Source organism: Dipteris shenzhenensis, chromosome 1, assembly GCF_047967505.1.
Source record: "Dipteris shenzhenensis isolate YYH24624 ecotype China chromosome 1, Dip_SZ_1.0, whole genome shotgun sequence".
NCBI classification, from domain to species: domain Eukaryota; kingdom Viridiplantae; phylum Streptophyta; class Polypodiopsida; order Gleicheniales; family Dipteridaceae; genus Dipteris; species Dipteris shenzhenensis.
Window position 1 is genome coordinate 57187044 of NC_141596.1, and position 18994 is coordinate 57206037.

Here is an 18994-nt window from a genome sequence, read left to right on the forward strand (position 1 = left end):
TGGGGGACCTCCTGAGAAGATAAGTCTAATAGATAGATACTAACATAAAAATCCCTATCCAAGCTATTTATCCATGTTTCGCCTATCTGATTGATAGGCTATTAAATTTATTTCCAAGCATCTATTTTATTCATGTAGTTTCAGCAATTAGATTTATAAAAATGTAATATACAAATTAAATCATATTATTTATTATTATTATTTTATGCTTTACTTATTAAAAATTAAAATTAAAAGTAGAAGATGATGATCGTTAAGAAAGAGGAGGCAACATAGAAGAAGAAGAACGTGAAGCAACTATGGCTATTTATAGGAAGCTTTCCAAATGACAATGAGGATTTCCACGTTCGCATCTTGTGTACTTTCAAAATGTGATCTTTACATTCAATTCTACCATTACTGTTGCAAACTAGCCCTTCAAGTTATTGGTGTGAATCTACCATTCTTGCAGAGCATGCTATTGAACTGGGATTTCCCCCCTGCCTTTGTGGATGCAATGGTGTACAAATTCTCAATCTTTCCTGCCATGATGCGCATGGATACCTCTTAAACCTTAAAGACTGGTGAGTGCTCTAAAACCTTCAAAGATGTCAAAAGGATTGGTGAGCTTGCTTACACTAGAAGGATGTAGAGTGCATCCAGGTTTTTATGTTCGTTGTTTGACAAAACAGCTGCTTGAATGATACTCTAGCAGGAGAGGAGATTCTATTAGGCTTGATGAACCTTCAGTGCTTCCCATGAGCCACAAAAGAATGTGCTTCCACATGCACCACAAAAGCATGTGCTTCCACATCTCAATGTTAAAAAAAGGCATACGTGCCATACACTTTCAAGAACATTTAGTAAAGCAGAACAATATTTCAGAAGAGAATGCTACCTGGGAAATTGTAAGAAAACTCAAAAAGTGATTTCCTAGTATTGTTGCCACAACATCAACTCTTCTTAAGACGTCAAAAATAGTGTGGTGCAACATTACTCCTAGGTTGGGTTTCTTTGGTTAGAAATCAGGAGGTTAAGTAGTGGTCATAAATTAATTAAGCCTAAAGAGCTGGTAGTGCCCAAATATGACAGCTAGTACAGTAAGTACTGACTACATATCCTAAGTGTCCTAGGTCACTGGGCTTAGGGGTGGCAAATAATACACCCAAAGCCTCCTCATAAAGTCTCCTTGTGGTGAACGGCAGGTAGGGTTGGGTCTCCTTTAGTCAATTTTGTAGTCATATGTGTAACACTCCAAGGCCTGTGCAAAGTACTCCATTCAAAGTCCATCACGCTCTTCATCCCTTTCGTATCTCCTACCTTCCTAAACTGAACCTGTGAGCTCGGGAGTTTGTATGACATCTTTAGATAATGAGCATGGAGTGATGTCCCCTAGAATCCATTCACAAAGGGCGCACGGCATCTCAAGCCCTACTAATTTCAACAAACCAAACAATGCCTGGGTTTTACAACTTACACAACCATCTCCTTTGACATATTAGAGATGTCCTAGAACATGTGTATTGAACATACTTCCTTTTCAAGCATGTATATTGAACATACTTCCTTAGCCCTCTTATACGTCATAACTGCTTGAGTTCCCAGTAGACCATTAAACTGATCATTCAAATCCATCTCCTTAAAATCAGAGTGATTTGATTGTTTAAAATACTGAAATTTAGAGACTAATCGATATTTTTAAAAGCCATCCAAAATCTTGAGAAGCGTTCACTGATCAAAAAATATCGCAAGTCTACTATCCTAGCAGTGCCCATTGGTTTGGAACACAGGAGCAGGTCGGTGCCTTCTCAGCCCATCAGTGATCATGCCGGTGCTTTCCGCAAAAGTGGACTCAAGAATTTCTGAATATTCAGAGACACACCCGCGATTGTGGCATTGTGATCATTAAAGTAGCTCATCAAAATTCATTTGCTGATTGTATAGAGAGCCCCTTGGTTATTTCACTCTCTAACTATTAGTTTCTCAGGAGTAGTAGGAGTATTTTAAGTAGAAAAACTTTTCCCGAGTATTCACAATCCTACTAGGCTGATACAAAAGAAGAGGTGCCTTGAATTTAATATTTCCAAAAACTTTTGTTATACAAGCAAGGTGCCACCTGCAACTTTCATGCCCATGATCTGTCCTTCCTGGGCGGCTTTACTAGATCCGCTCAGATTCTTCCTCCCACCATCCAGTACTGCTCCTCACTATCTTATCAATGATACCAAATTCTTCATTCTGCGCCCTTCTTCTGGCATAATTAGAGATAGTAATTGGTCCACGTTTGAGCCGTCGATTTAGGATCACCTCCCATGGCCAAAATCGAGCAGCACCAAAACCCTGTGTAGACAATTGTTGACCATCATCAGGGGGTCCAACTGCTTTACACCCCCCTTCAATAACTGCCATGTATGAACTATATGTAGGGTCTCCGACCACTCTTGTAAGTAAAGAACCAGGACTAGTTTCTAAACCCTTTATGCTTGCTTGTCCTGCAGCAAACCTACATGGTAAGTCCCTACTATGATCCTGCAATTTGTAATCCCTAGAACGGCATTCGTTCGAGACTGGTTCCTGATTAATAGAAGCCTCACCACCACCTGTTCTAATGTTTTCCGAGTTGCCATACCCACCATTTGATGCTTCCTTAGTTTCATAAAACAGCTCAGATCTCGTTTGATCTTGTAACTTTTTGCTCTCTTTAAAGTCCTGCCATCGTTCTTTTCTTTTCGCACTTTGTTCATTTCTATTCCAATCCTCTGATGACAATTCTGCATCATTTGCACTTTTTTTAACCTGCTTTACTTGTGTTTCTGACCCAGTTGCAGATGTATTTGTAACTGCAACACTGCCTCCTTCACAGTCCTGGCCCTGTAAGCTACTAAACTTCGGAGGCCTCCTTGATTGTTCCTGTGAACTACCATATGAAAGTGGTGAATCACCTTCCAAGGACTTTAAAGACCGAGAAGGCAAGCCATGAGACTTTAATGAAGGGGAACGCCGTAAAGCGCAGGAGTGGGATAACGATCTGGATGGTGATTTTGAAGAGCCAGATCGAGACTTGGAGGCAGATTTATCATACTGAGAATTTCCTGACCGAGATTGTGATCGAGAAGCGGAAGATACTGAATGGGACCTGAATGGCTCAGATCGGGACTTGTGAGAAGACACAGAACTTGAAGAGTGGGATCGAGACTTGGAGGACTGTGATGTTGATGCAAATGAAAGAGATCGAGAACTAGAAGCCAAACGAGCATGTGATGGACTGCTGGAAGATGAACGAGAACGACTAAGTGTGCCAGATGGCAAATCTGACAACGACCTTTGCCGTTTCCTGGTAGAGCGTGAACGTTTTTTACTGGACCTTTGATGCTTTGTCTTGCTCCTCTCCTTGCTTGGAGGATCCCATTGGTTGTCAGACCTGTGACATTTCCGTCTGCCCTTATCACAAGACTTCATGTCTACTTGCTGATGTGGCCTTCTGTGATCCATGGAACCTTGACTTCTTACATACCTTCTTTCATAATGTCGCTCCATGTCTCTGTTAACAACCCTTCTTGGTCCATCCATGCCTCTGTTAACCCTTCTTGGGCCATCCGTCCCTCTAAAGCCTAAACCACGAGGATTTCTGAACTGATTTCTCCTACCATGAAACACATCCCTATGGTGCACATTCATTTTTATCCTTAATTGACATTGTCTCCTTCCATGACCTAGATGTCCGCATATAAAGCATCTCTCTTGAGGTTTTCCAGAATTGTCATGCCCTTCCTTACACTGATCCTCTGAGTTGTGAAATGTTCGGGGGGAATGTTCAAGGTTCTTATCTGTAGGAGAATCATGGACTTTCTTAGGTATATCGTTTCCAATTTCTTCTCTTTCATTGACTGAGCCATCTCCCACCATGTGCTCATAAGAGCCCTCACTTAATGGCTCTCCCCACCGGCCACTGTCTCTTGCCAGTTCTTCACCTGCCAAGTCTTCTGTCCTTTTGTCTTTCCATTCTGACTCTATAACATTATTTCCAACTGCAGCTTCCCTGCCAGTTTCACTGGCCTGGGAACCATCTTTCACCTCATCAAAGGACCTGCGTTCTTTTAGGCCATCATCCAAACCCTCGTCTGAATCTATGTATGGCCTCTTTGAAATTTGACCTTGAGACTTATCACAAGAAGCTCTCCTAGGTAATGTTCCATTGCGAGAAAATCTTTGAGAAGGACGACGTGTTCTTGCCCATGATATCGACGGCCTTTCCCCGCAAAGTAACTTCCCTTGCAAGGATCTGAGTGCCCTTTCAGCATCTCTATATTCCTCATAGACAATAAATCCATATCCATCTTTCAATTGCAAATTGCTTCTGCCAAATCTTCTGAAAGCGTTTTCAAGTTCCCGATGTTGAACATGGGGTGAAAGATTCCCAACAAACAGCGACATCTGACAACAAAAACAATTTTGTACTGATTGTCAATAATCGAAACACAAGGTGAAGAAACACAAAAGGTGGCGGGGGAGAGGGATGGGGGGAGAATTAGCAAACACAGCCTACATGCACAGGAATTATTTACTTGACTATGATTGAGATTAAAAGGCTTTACAAGCCATGAACAAAACATGAAAGATGCACCCCAGGGTCTAATAAAAACAGCTACTAGCAACAATGTAATCAATGATCCCATAAGTGCCATACTGTACAAATGTAGCATCCCTGTATTCAGCCTAAATCTGCTGCGACTACACATACAGCCTCAGCGCAATGGAAAAAGAAGTGAGCACCAACAGAACAGAGGAGCACTGAAGAACAATATATACCATCATAAGGCCAAATTACACTAATTGTATAAATCAGCTTCTTAGACAACAAAGCCGATAGACGAAAAACGAAAGTTAAAAACAGGGTACATGTGTGCACAGGCACGCATGCGGGCACACACACAACCTTTAGACATTAAAAAGAGACAAATGGGCCTAATGGACAGAAATGATATAGCAAAGTCAAAAGGACCAAAACAGAGAGCCTAGATAGCTAGCTCTATAAAGAGGATTATCTAGTCCCAACAACAACACATCTGAAACCTAACAAGAAACAGCATCTATGGCATCTGGAAGAAAACAATGGGGGCAGGGAAATTCAAAATGCAGTGGCAACAAATGTGAACAAACAAATATCTAAAAAAAGAACATGCATTGCATAAGCTTTCATTATGGAAAATAATCATCAACAAAGATCAAAAAACACATTACAATTGGACATTTCAATGATAAAACAACCAAGAAATCCGAAAAAATCAATTAGAACTAATTCGGATTGCAATATACATCTAAATGAATATCCTGTGAAAACAGAACAAATACCCTTAAGGTTGAAAATCATAAACTCCATCATGCATAAACCCCTCCAACATCATGACAATGGTATAAACAGTCTCGCACATTTTTTTCCACGCACCTAGACACACTTGCGCGCCCATTCATACAGAGGTCTTTACACTGATTCTCTGTCAGCACTCTGGAGGTGAAGGGCAGCTTCAATCATCATCACAAAGGGCAGCAACTATAAAGCTAACAAACTTTATATTGAAATCCTGTTAATTGAAAATCATCATCACAAAGGGCAGCAACTATAAAGCTAACAAACTTTATATTGAAATCCTGTTAATTGAAAATAAAACCATAACAATGAGAACATGAAGATCAAAATCCCTCTAATTTCCCAAAGAAGACATAGAAAGGCACTAAAGACCTCTGTGTATCAAATAACAAAAGTTCCAAAGGAAAGGAGCTCTTGAGATACAAATAGAAAACATGCAATCAAGAAAGGTTACAATAACGATGTATATGTATGTGTATGTATGTGTCCCTCTGCATCCAAATCACCCACACTTCCATAAATTCCAGCTTGGTGTTAGTCATCTTTTGAACAGAAAAGCGGTCAACTACGGACTCTCAAGATAGTGCTCTGCACTTTCCATTATATCGCGAGTACAAAATTCTTTCATGGCCCTTCCATTGGCACTCTTTCTAAGGACTAAGAAGGCACGTTCATGATGTGGGCTCTCTTTTACTTTGACAATTATTCCCTTTGCATACAGCACCAAACCTGCCACTACACTAGAACTCTGCAAGCGAGAGTTATACAAACATGGCATGCAAAGCATATACTTAGATGAATCCAGGAACATTCCCAAACTCATCCTCTAAAAACACAACATAGTGCAGTTTCAATCTCATGATAGTCACTCACAAGGTTGAAAACCATAAACTCCATCATGCATAGCAGGGACTAGCTACTATGACATCCCCACTGACGTCATCAGCGCCCAACAGTGGGTGTAGACCATAGTATAAAAATATGCTCTCACACATACAAATCCACACACCCACACATACTTGAGCATCAATTTATACAAATTCTTCGTACTGAGTTTCTGTCGGCACTCCGGAGGTGAAGGGCAGACTCAGCCATAATGGCATGCAAAGCAGTTGACGATTATGTCAACCATAATGCCAAATCTAAGGTTGTGCATTACAGTAAAGTGGGAAAGAGCTTGACAGTGTTTGCACAAATGGGGTATAATGGATATGGTCATACTATGGTAGTGTTAAACCTATGCCTCGGCAAATGGGCTAATGGGGCGCATAGGAAGGCCAAAAGAAGGCAAGAAGCTACAAGGGTACAATCGTTGTAAAACTATTATCAAAGCCATAACAATTGGTTTGTGGAAAGAAGATTAGTACATAGCTTTGTAGCATATAATCATGAAAGGCCATTTGATCCATCTATAAGTTGATTTCTATGCCTCGTTTAAGAAGTAATATTATCCATCAACTTCATCTATCGAATTTCCAAGTCTTTCACAAGCTCATGTTGGGTACCAAATCACAATGTGCAAGCTTATGTGCAGTTTCCAAGGCATGCTTGCGTGCTGGCAATGCACACAACTGCCATGTGCCATTTGTGTGCATGGAATAAAGTTCAGCTCTCATGGCATCCATCCATTCCTTGCTTTCAAATGCATCCTTATGACATAGAGGTTCCTCATTGCAGGTTGTGGCAATCAATGCAACATCAAGCAAATTGCCATGCATTTGTCTTTGACCACCTCTTGTGTGGGAAGCCAAGGCCTTACCTTGCCTGCTGTCCTTGAGGGTATCCAAGAAAGAGCTTGGGACTGTTTTCTGCTCTCATGAACCTTGCTTGTGCTAGGCTGATACAATTTGTAGCCTTTTTTCTGTGAGTTGTAGCCAGTGAATACACATTTGACAGGCTTATCTTCCAGCTTAGGACTCAACTGAGAGGAACATGTGCATATGCCAAGGATGCAAACAACCGCATGTGTGAAATCACAGGCTTTTGGCCTGTCCATGCTTCATAAGGAGTTGATGGTCTCAATGCCCGTGTGGGTGCTCTATTGAGTACATAGTTGGCAAACACCATGGCATCCAATCGAAACTTATTGGGCAAAGACTCACCCTTAAGCATGCATCTAGCCATTTCCATCAATGTCCTATTTTTTTCTCTTTGCAACTCCATTCTTTTGCAAAGTAGGAGGAACTTGGACTGAACAATGACCGGCAAGTAGGAGCAAAAGATTCTGCTTAGATACCACTATAGGATGTAGGGAGCAATGGAAGGAAGTTGGAATGCAAGAGAGGGGACAACAAGCTAAAAGCAATGGAGCATACTTGCAAATGGATAATGAGGAAGTACAAATGGTAGCCTATAAGTCAACTACTAAATGTTCTAAGGGAACTAGGACTAGTGTCCTAAGTGGACGAGATGTCCTAACTAGGCCTAACCAGCCTACAAGGCCATATTAGGGAAGTGGCAACAGTTCACAAGTGCACGTGTTCCATATGGGCCTAACCAGCCTGGATTGCAAGCCAGTTTCTACACCATTAGAGCCTAGCTTCCCGTTTCTCCTCTAGGATGGGAGTGACCCATTGATCCAATCGAAACTTATTGGGCAAAGACTCACCCTTAAGCATGCATCTAGCCATTTCCATCAATGTCCTATTTTTTTCTCTTTGCAAGTCCATTATTTTGCCAAGTAGGAGGAACTTGGACTGAACAATGACCGGCAAGTAGGAGCAAAAGATTCTGCTTAGATACCACTATAGGATGTAGGGAGCAATGGAAGGAAGTTGGAATGCAAGAGAGGGGACAACAAGCTAAAAGCAATGGAGCATACTTGCAAATGGATAATGAGGAAGTACAAATGGTAGCCTATAAGTCAAATACTAAATGTTCTAAGGGAACTAGGACTAGTGTCCTAAGTGGACGAGATGTCCTAACTAGGCCTAACCAGCCTACAAGGCCATATTAGGGAAGTGGCAACAGTTCACAAGTGCACGTGTTCCATATGGGCCTAACCAGCCTGGATTGCAAGCCAGTTTCTACACCATTGGAGCCTGGCTTCCCGTTTCTCCTCTAGGATGGGAGAGACCCATTGATGCTACCCTTAACCAGCAAGATGTGGGTTGCCTTATCTATTTATGTCACACTAGGCCCGATCTGCAGTTTGCAGTGTCTCATTTAAGCAAGCATGCACAAGCCCAGTATACAGCATTGGCAAGCAATGAAACATGTCTTCCGATACTTGAAAGGCATGCAGCATTTGAGACTGTTATATGATCATAAGTCTTCACTGGTTATTCATCCTTTCACGAATAGGATTGGACTACTTGTTACGACACCTATGTGTCTCACACTGACAATTGTTTCATGCTTGGCTCTTCATGCATTTTTTGGTTAAGCAAGAAGCAGCCCATAGTTGCGAGTTCGAGTCGTGAAGCTGAGTACAGGGGCCTTCACAGTGTTTGGCTCCGCAAGTTACTTGCAGATCTTGATGTCAGCCAGGCATCTTTTACCATGAGCTACACTGATAGCTAAGGTGCTTTGGCTATTGCAGATAATCATGTCTTTCATGCACGTACCGAGCACATTGAAGTACACTATCACTATGTTAGTGAGCAACTGTCAACTAGAGAAATACAATTGTCCTACATTCCCACAGAGGATAACTTGCAGATCTTTTCACAAAGGCTCTACAATACTGATGATTGATGATTTGCTAGCTGATCAAGCACTGCTGCGTAGAAGCAACTAGCTACCCAGGCTTGAGGTTTTTCAAGTTGTTTCTATAACACCAACATAGCTAGGTCGCAGAAGACAAATTGTGAATTACGAGTGTGTACTCCACAATCATCAGTGTGTGCAAACCACTAAATAGACATGCTCCAAGAAATATATAGAATCCACAAGAGGTATTTTCTGTCCAAAACCGGACACAATACAAAAGAGAGATGCAGAGTCCGACCAAACCGTGGTCCTCTGATCTTGCCAAAAGCTCTCCTACTATCTGCTTGGCACTCCTAGATCCCTGAGCCCATCTACTCCTCTCTGAGCTTGTGTAGACTCACCATCCGGTGATCCCTCCACTTTACTGCCAATGTAGTCAGCCTAGGTGGGCAGCTTCCTGGGAGCCATGTCTGCTGCTCGTCAGCATGCCTTTGTCCTCCTGAAAGTAGGCCCAAAGGTTGCTGACCTGCTGCTCCAATCAGCTCCTGAGTGGCTCCCAAATAATGCCAAGTGATGCCCCAAAGGGCCCTTTATATAGGGCTCCAAGCCCCTCCAAACCAAAACGACCAGTCAGTCCTAAATGGGCTGAGTGGATTTCTCTTATCAGCTGACTTCCTGCTGGTCTGTAAAACCCTTTGGGGGGGGGACACAAATATAGGGCTGGCTGGCCTAGCCTAGCCACGGGGCAGGCTGCCACTGGCCCAGACCTGTCCAGCCCTAACCCGACTGCTTCTCAGGCCTATATGGCCCAAAAAACTGCCACTAGCCAGGCACCATTGCAGCCCTGGTATTCCACATTCTGTCATGCTGACTCCAGCCCAGGGGCCTGCTCCAGTCCCGTACACACTGACGTGGACAGCTGTATACATGCTGATGTCATCACCAGTTCAGCGCAGCTTTTCCAGCCTGCAAATCCTGTGCAATTCTTCCCTTTCCAAGCGTGGACAGCCGCTTGACATGTCTTTGCCAAATCTGCCCTCCATGGTGTCTTTCCTCTGCCAGGTATTGTCCTCTCCGTGGGAGCAAAGGCAAGGGTAAGGGTAAGCCTGGCAAAGGCAAGCCCAAGAAGGATAATGTGACCAAGGAGCAGACTCTTCAGATGAAGAGAGCAAGAAGAGGAGGAAGAAAGAGAAGAAATGCTTCTATTGTGATGAGCAAGGGCATTTTGCAAAGGACGGCAGAATGAATAAGGCTGATCAGAAGAAGAAGGGGGCTAGCTCAGAGTTAGAGGAGCCACACTCAGCAAACTCAGCTCATGTGGTGGTCAAAGAGGCTTTTTTCTTGGTGGCATCTCCCGGTGTTGCTAAGATTAGGTATGCAGACCCCGGTGTGATTGTCAGGATGTCTGACATAGAGAGATGGTCAGAAGAGGAGTCAGAAACTTTTGTTAAGGTGATGGATAGTGATGAGTGCTTGAGTGGTGTTGCTGACACACAAGGGGATTCTTTCACAGATCATGAGGACTCAAAGTTGGATAAACGCTGTGACCGGGACATAACAGAACCACATAGGGTGTCCGGAGCTGTTAGGAATTTATCATCTATTCCATCGTATTTCTTTTCCCGAGCTTCTTGTTGCAGCAGCAATGGAACCAACTCCTCGACCGTCACTGGCACAGCCCTTTGCCCTGCAATCACCATAGTAACAAAACTACTATAGCTCCAGGGGAGGCTGGCTGCTCCAGATGATGCCAAGTGAGGCCCCAAAGGGCCCCTTATATAGGGCTCCAAGCCATCCAAACCAACCGACCAATCAGCCCTAAATGGTCTTACTTGAAAAGAAGGATCCCCTCCTTATTTCTAGAGAACACACAGGCACAGAAAAATGGGAGTGTTGACAGAGAAAGGAAGCGAAAGAAAAAGATGGGAGAGGTGTTGGAGATAAGTGCACACTAAGTGTACTATTTCCCTAGTCTACATTTGTCTAGTCTAGTCTAGTCTTTGTGTCTTGAGTATGTGCCATGTGGCACCTCTACAATTATCCCATAAGCACTCTTGCTTTATGTCTTGTACTTTGGCCCATATATTCATGGGTCACATCATTGCAATCTATCTATCTAGCTTGTGTCTTGTCTACACTCTTCTCAAGGTACTTCTTTGTCTTTCAATCTTGTTCTTATTTTACTTCTAGTTTTCTAGTTTCTAGTTCTTCCTTTTATATTCCTACATGGTATCAGAGCCATGTAGATCCCTCTTCTCTCCCCTCAGTCTGCTGTAGCCATAGCCGCCTCTTCTCAGATCTCTGCCCCGCTCAGCGGGTCGCCATCATCTCCGAACGGGCTGCTCCTGTCTGCCCTGCCACTCTCTGCGCCACAGCTTCTCTCTGCCAGATCTTCTGAGTTATCCACCTTAACTAACGTTAGGACACCACCTCCACCACACCCAGAGGGTAAGTCTCGTTCAAGAGGGACTTCCAATGTCATGAAAGACTTAAAGCAACCTGTATTTAATGGGGAAGGACAAGAGAGAACTCATGATGCCATTAATAAGTTTATCCAAAATGGCAAGAATTACAAATATTAAAGAATACACTACCTGAATATCAAAGCTTGCAAATGGTGGATGAGCCTTCAAGAAAATAATAACACTCGTAGGACATTGCCAAAGTTTGAATACGCTTTCCGAAAGGAGTTTATCCGAGGATGAGCTTGAGTATGTGTGGCAAGCAAGGGATCGCCACACAATGGATAGAAAATCCCTTAAATCGAGGTTTATTCAAAATTAAGGGCATAGATGTATTCCAGAAGATAAGAAGAAGCTTTGTGAGAGTCCTTAAAAATGATTACAAAGTTGAAGTGTGAAGATCTCTCAATACTTTGGATGATGTCCAAATATACGATGATACCACATTGAAGCCAAAAGAGGTAAATGAAGATCAAAGGGGGCCCTGTAACGACGACAAAGTAGAGGGCTGTAGCTTTGCTATCCAGCAAGCCACAGATCCTGTTAGAGCTCCTCCTCTCAAACTCTATGTCTGTCTCTCATGACATCTCCATCTCGAGACCTGCTAAGATGAGCTCCCCCTCTCAAACTCTATGACTGTCTCTCATGACATCTCCATCTCGAGACCTGCTAAGATGAGCTCCCTCAACCTAACACCCCCACTTGGGAAGACCCGTGGGTGCCATGTGTCTTTCAATTGAAACTATACTTTAAATTTTCCTTTGAAGCCTTTCATATGCACTCTATAGTTAATGCCTAAGCCTACAGATAACTCTAGCCCATGGCCTTCTTAAATTCAAAGAAAAGTTTTATGCTTTTTAGAGAACTTAAATGGATTTTTCCTTTTCAATAGCATGATAAACAAACATATCATCACAAAAAGGCCTTCCGTCGCCGCTCCCCGCTCCAAAAAAAAAGACAAAAAAAAAGGAGTGTTCCTTTTCAATGGAGTTATTAAGATAACTCCTCTATAAAGTATGCTGAAAGCTATGAAGATATTGTCTTCCAAGGACAACAGTTATCCTATCAAGCTACATAATATAGAAACCTAGGACGTTCTTGTACCCTCAAATTTCCACCTCTACATCATATATCATCATGTTCCGAATCTCTTTATTCCTACCCTTTGTCAAAGAGGGCACATATTTGTGCACTTGGACTTTCTAGAAACTTTAATTTCTTAACTAATGAGTAGTTAAAGAAATTATTGGGTGCATTGTCATCAACCGTTAATGTATCTTGTGCCCTCTCATCTACTCACTAAAATATGAGGTCCAAATGTCGGCTTCCTTATTGCCGATAATAGGCAAACACGTGTGTACCTCATGATATACCTCCACCTCTTATAATTCTCAGTGCCTAATAACAATAATGTATATGCTGCATGTACTTGCTTTTGCTAAGGTTTATTAGTAGTAGTGGTAAAAATATTTTGTCTTTTAGGATAGTTTCAAGTAAGGTAGGGAACCATGAGAGCTTGACAAGGTGGGATATTAATGGATATTACCATTTGAAGTAGGTACGTCATTATGTGTAAAAGGGCTATGATTTAGAGTTATCTCTAAGCATATTTAGAGACAAGCTGCACTCTTTTTGGGCAAACCCTGTAATGAAGGGGGAAAATGGACTAATTTAGAGGCCCTTTAGGGGGATTTTAGGTGAGACATGTGGAGGGACTATATAAGTCTCAATCCACCACTCATTGTAGCACCTTTTGATGTGACATCTAATCCTATCTACTCCCTCCTCCTTCCTCCTACGTGCTGCCTACTCTCTCTCTCTCTCTCTCTCTCTCTTCTTCTCCCCTCTCCTCTTCCCCCTCTCTTGCCATCTCTGGCCTTCACCAATTCAGCCCCTATCCCCTTCATTGCATTGGTATCAGAGCTCCGCCCTCTGGTAGCTTGCTTCCGTGGGCTTTCACCCCGCATTACAGCAACATCTAAGACGCCTACAGGCACAGCAACATACCAAGCTCATAGGCCAATCGAGACCAGCTCATAGGCTGACAGACGCAAGGCCAAACAACACCAGCGGCTGCATGCCTATCCAAGCCTATCCACGCCTATCCACCCTCATCGAGGACCTACGCACAAGCTGATGGCTTGCAACTGATGTACAAGCCCACGAATCTGATTGCACTTGGAGTAGAAGAAGCCCACAAACCGTTTGGAGAGCTCCTCCTTATCTCGGGTATAACAGATGGCAACCAACCTGTGCCTAATGGATTTGCCTCAAACGGGTTCGCAACAGCCTCCCAAACGGATTCCTAACGGCCGATTCGTCAGCCTAACCCGACAAGTTCCATCAGGCATCTTGACCTGCTCGCATGGTGCACACGCCTACAAGCTGCTCACGTCGCCACATGACCGCCGATCTCACATCGCCGCGTCTCCTCCTACGCCCACGCCGCCGCCGCGACATTGCCATCCTCTTTCTTTTCACCTTAGTCTAAGGTCCTGACTATGGTAGGTCATGTTAGGTTGGTTAGGTTTAGTTAGTTGGGGTGAGTTAGGTTAGTAGGTCCAATTAAGGTAAGTTAGCTTGGATGGGTTAGGTTATGTTAGATTAAGTCAAGCTAACTGGGGCTAGGTTCTTAAGTGCCTTAGCTGTCCTAGGTTAGGAGTCCTAAGTGTCCTAGGTGACTCAGGGGGACCCCCCCTCCCAAAAAAAAAAACATGCTCAATAAATTGCCAAGCAACCTGTGATGCTGAATACCAGGTCTTAGTGGCTATGAAATGAGCCTGTTTTGTCATTCTGCCCACCACCACATAAATGCTATCCCATCCCTTCTCTGTAGAAGGCAACCCTCTGATGAAATCCATAGCGATATGAGTCCATTTGCCTTCTGAAATAGGGAGAGATTGTAAGAGATCTGCGGGTAGATGGCTGTCGACCTTATTTTTTTCAAAGAAAGGAACCTTCTATTAATGCTTGAAAGATTTCATACAAGACAACAGCCCCAAAGGTGATGAGTATGAAAAAAACCGAAAAAGACTGAAAGAAAAACCGGCCTGTTCCAGAGAAGCCCAGCTCACTGCCTAGGGGATCTCGGAAATTGGGGCTAACAGCCAAGTGGAGGGACTATACAATCAGCAAATCCCTCGCGGAGTGAATATGTAGAAAACACCTGCAGGCCAAGCCTTGCAAAAACGAGCACGCCTCTCAATAGTCACCCTAGAGCCTAGAGTTTCGCGCTCTCAGGTGGACCGTAGAGTGTAAATGATATCCTGCTAGATGGCAACCAAGGTAGCCGAGGGTGGAACCGGGTGCTCTCCCATCACGAGACTGCAGCGAGCCACCCAAATGTTCCAAGCCGTGATACTGGCTACCACCTCCCAAACACTGTCTTCCCTAGGGGAAGGAGGAGCTAGGGCATCAGGCGGGGCTGCCTCGTGGAGTGCAAGCTCGTCTATTCCCGACATCATTTGTCACATTATCCTTGTATCAAATATTGCAGTTATGCTCTGACCCTGTATCCGATAGGCTGGGGAGATCTCATCGATCTAGAACGCATGTCCTCCCTCTGTCAACCAAGCCACCATCCCCTAGGTGTAGTCTCTGTGAAGACTCTGCATGCATGTCATGATCCTGAGGGCTCTCATCCAGATCCTCACTGTGCTACGACAGCTCCATAGGCAGTGTGGGATAGTCTCCAGGACACCATCTGAGCAGCAATGGCACTGCCCCTCCACTCGCATCTGCTCCAACCACGGGCCGATGGGCAAGCCTCTGTGGGCTGCCAGCCAAAAGAAGTAAGGAATCTTCCTCGGCCACAAGCTGGACCACAACCGCGTCCAAAACCTGGAGCAAACATCCCGGGCACTCTCTGGGTCCCCTAGTGTCTCTCCCTCGAGGGAATCTCCTGCCAATCCGTGTGGTGTAGGAAAAGAAAGGCACCTCATCTATCGGGCTGTCCACCTTATTCTGTTGGCAAGGCAAGCATTCAGTGACATATTTAACCACATCCCGCCACATGCCATCCTAGACGAAACTCTATCTGATTCTTTCATATGTCTTAGTGATACCAGCATGTCTTGCTGTAGGAGATGAGTGCATTTTCCTCCAAAACCAGCCTTTTATACTTTGAATCTGGCACAATATAAATTCTGTCCTTGGGGTACAACAGCCCATTATGAAGCTTAAATTCAGTATGCCCTTGGTTTGAAGGCTTCTGTAACTCCAGAAAGATGGGAGCTGCCTTCGAATCCTGAATATACTCTTCCTGAATCCCATGAATCCAATCTTGATAGATGGTTTGAACGGCAGACAGACTGCAAGCCCACATTCCCCTTCCTGTTCTTGTGAACCTTTACAGCAGTCGTTCTTTAGTTATTTCCAGCATTCCCTTGCACTTGTCTGAGTATTGTCTTTTGTCCACTTCAAGCTGGTTTTAATTCTAGGGTTTGGGATGCAGCACCCAGCTTCCACTAATGTATGTTCTTGTATCAGAGACCCTAGACGGCCTTTTCCAGGTTACCTCGTTTTTTATATGCCATAATCCATTTGGTAACTATGATCATTGATCACTATGACTTTATTTATTCTTTAGACTGCCTTTTTTGTAAGGGTCTATGATTTTATCAAAATAATTTTATCCATTCTTTACACTAACCTCTTTGTAAGGGTGTACGTGTATATGAAGTATATTATACATGGAAAAGTCACCTCCCCATTTGTAAGCGCCATATGAGGAGAGCATGGGGCTGTACTTAGGGTTGATGTGGCTGCCAGATAGGCAGCACATAGGCTGCCATGTGGGCAGCACACAGATGAAGTACATGTCATTGATGGAGCTCCTCAGGCGAATAGGATCTGTACGGAATAGCCACATGGCTGGCAGGGTCCCGATGGAGCAGATCTGCACAGGAGAAGTAATGTCAGCAGCAGGGACACATGGCACCTATGTACGGGCTGCTACAGACTACCGTACGGAATTGTTGCAGGCTGGTATGGATGCAGGACAGCAGGTGCCCAAATCCATGGCGGGTCAGGAGGAGCTTGCCTGTAATTGCCTACAGCAGGGTTTTGACCAGGTCTGGGGCTGGAAGATGCCCTCGACAGAGGCGGAATAGATGGTGCTGTAAGGCACCTACTGGGAGAAGGTCTGGCCTGGAATAGACCCCGATTTTGGGCCTGCTATGGGCCTGGGCCACTGGCTGTATGCCACGTGGCCAGGCGACTATATGGCGGCCCGGTTGGGCTGGTCAAAGCCAGCCAACCAAGGTTGGTTGGACAGACCAAATTCGGCCCCTACAGACTGTGGGGTCAGCTAGTCACTCACAACGTTGCAAACCATGCCTCCAAGCATGGCAGGGGACTAGTACAATGACATCCCCAAGGTTGAGGTAGACCATAGTATAAACAAATGCAATCTTACTTACATATCCGTTCATCCATGTACAATTGACATCCATTTAAACAAAAATCTTTTTACTAGGTTTCTGTTAGCACTCAGAGACTCAGCCATGTCAAAGGCTAGTACTAAAGAAGTAGACTAATCAAAAAGTAGTCCAAGAAATCCAAGAAACTTTGTTTGGAGTCCACACATGATTGGAAGATGTCAAACCATCCACGATGGAAAGGATACCACGAATATATGACCCCATTTCTTAAGTAAAGGATTCATAATAGTTTGTGATTGATATTCGTCTTGAGCTCTACATCATGCCATCCCGTTGGTCAATAAGACACTACAGGTGTGAGAGAGAGAGAGAGGGGGTGGGGGGGGGGGGGGGGGGGGGGGGTGCCAAATTCATCATGGTTGCGAACTCATGATCGTGATGCGCATTTGAAACCATCACAACTAGGGACGTATTATGTGATAAACTCACTTTACATATCCCCAAATCTTTATCACCTAAAGAATAGCAAATAAGGTGAAGACATGCAATACGTTTAGGCCGTAGAAGATTGCGACGCGTGTAGACTCAGAGGATTTTGCCTTGACTGACCCTAGCGTTTTCCAAGCATATGATACCCCCTCATTACATTTAGCGGTGTTTTCCTGTAAAGAATGCACATCACGTGGGCTTTTAAAGGATTAAACCACTGTATGCCCTTTTAAAGATACAACCCAAAAATGTTTTTTGTGTTCCCGCTACAATTTATAGCAATACAAGATGTCGAATGTTTATTAACTGAATTAGAAAAAAGCTTGGGCTGTGGCCTGCGCATTACACACGGGGCACTTTTGTCAAAACCCCAGCTGCAAAATTAGAGTGCTTTAGCAGAAGGAAACAAAGCGGAGAGAGAGAGAGAGAGAGAGAGAGAGAGAGAGAGAGATGAGAATATGTTTATCAAAATGGCGCTCTAATGAATTGGGCTCTGCACTGGATATAGCTTACTGTGCATCACTCTGTTTGCACGATAAAGACCCTCGTGGCTTCTGGTCTTATATCACCGATGCCTCTGGCTTCTTATCTAAATAAAAGTATATGACTTTCTCCCGAATAAAAAAAGGAATACCTGTACAAAAAGCGGTGATCTCCACAGCTCAAAATGGTGTCAACCACGGCTAAGGGTCCTCAAACCTGACACAAGAGCAAATGCCAGAAATTGCACATGGCCGTTGGAGACTGAAATTGTCAAAGCAACGTGCGAATAGAGAGAGAGAGAGACACACACACACACACGTAGAGGAAAAACTCTCAATTGGAAGGCCTAAAAGCTAACTAGAGATCGAAGGGATGGCATTGGGCAAGACTCAACTCAGCTAATCGATGGCCATGGCAATGGCAATAAATCTCTATGCTTACAGACATGCCGCCCACTTAGCATTGAATACATGTGAGTCATGAGTTGGGCATTCTTGCCCGTCCATGATCTCTCGGCGATGCTCATGGTGCCCTATGCTATTTTGAGCCCGTTCCCACGATAGTCGTTCACAGCATGTTTGCCATAGAATGCCAAAAAATCTTTATGCTTCACCTGTTCCCGCCTATGGCCCCAAAAATATCGATGCCAAAGTTGAGCACCTGCAATGCCCCGTTGGAGACGGGAAAATTGGCTCTCCACCTGGGCACTACGGTGCTAAGGCTAAATGGAGTGACTGCTATCCGCTTGCATCCAAAAATCCTTTTGACCTCAGTGTGCAGTGAATGGCTGGAGTGCTCGTCTGATTTTGCTGCAACTCCTCATAACACAGCGGGGACGGATGCCGGGCTGCGTTTGGCTATGCCAAGAGCCTTGGCAAATATGCGAGCCCAGCTATACGTGGGAAAGCTCTCTAATTACAAACTTCTCAAGCACCCAAGTTTGAGTGGAGGGGTGTGGTGTAGCAGTCGCCACTCGGTTCCCAATGATTTGTAGCACATTTTAGGGATCGCCCATAAGGGCCCTTACAAACCACCAAATGGGTGCCCATGAATTGGTAGTCTTCAATTGGGAGAGGGTTCACACAAGCAAGAATCTCTCAAAAGGTTAGTATTCAATTCATTGTTGACACAAGATTGCAACTGTAACTATACATGAATTTGATTGGTGGGATGAGTGGGTG

At 44.1% G+C, this 18994-nt stretch overlaps 1 protein-coding gene across 1 annotated transcript; it reads right to left on the reverse strand.

Moving 5' to 3' along the window:
• Positions 1-1850: 1850 nt before the first annotated feature.
• On the reverse strand, positions 1851-18194 carry LOC147906089 (uncharacterized). Its single transcript, XM_087383048.1, has 2 exons — positions 17965-18194; positions 1851-4413 (listed from the first exon to the last, which is right to left on the reverse strand). Exon 2 carries the CDS (start codon positions 4411-4413, stop codon positions 2140-2142), a length of 2274 nt encoding a protein of 757 aa, XP_087239174.1. The 5' UTR covers positions 17965-18194; the 3' UTR covers positions 1851-2139.
• Positions 18195-18994: the final 800 nt, after the last annotated feature.

Coding starts and splice junctions, on each gene's coding strand:
- LOC147906089 (XM_087383048.1), bottom strand. CDS start 4,413: ATGTCGCTGTTTGTTGGGAATCTTTCACCCCATGTTCAACATCGGGAA.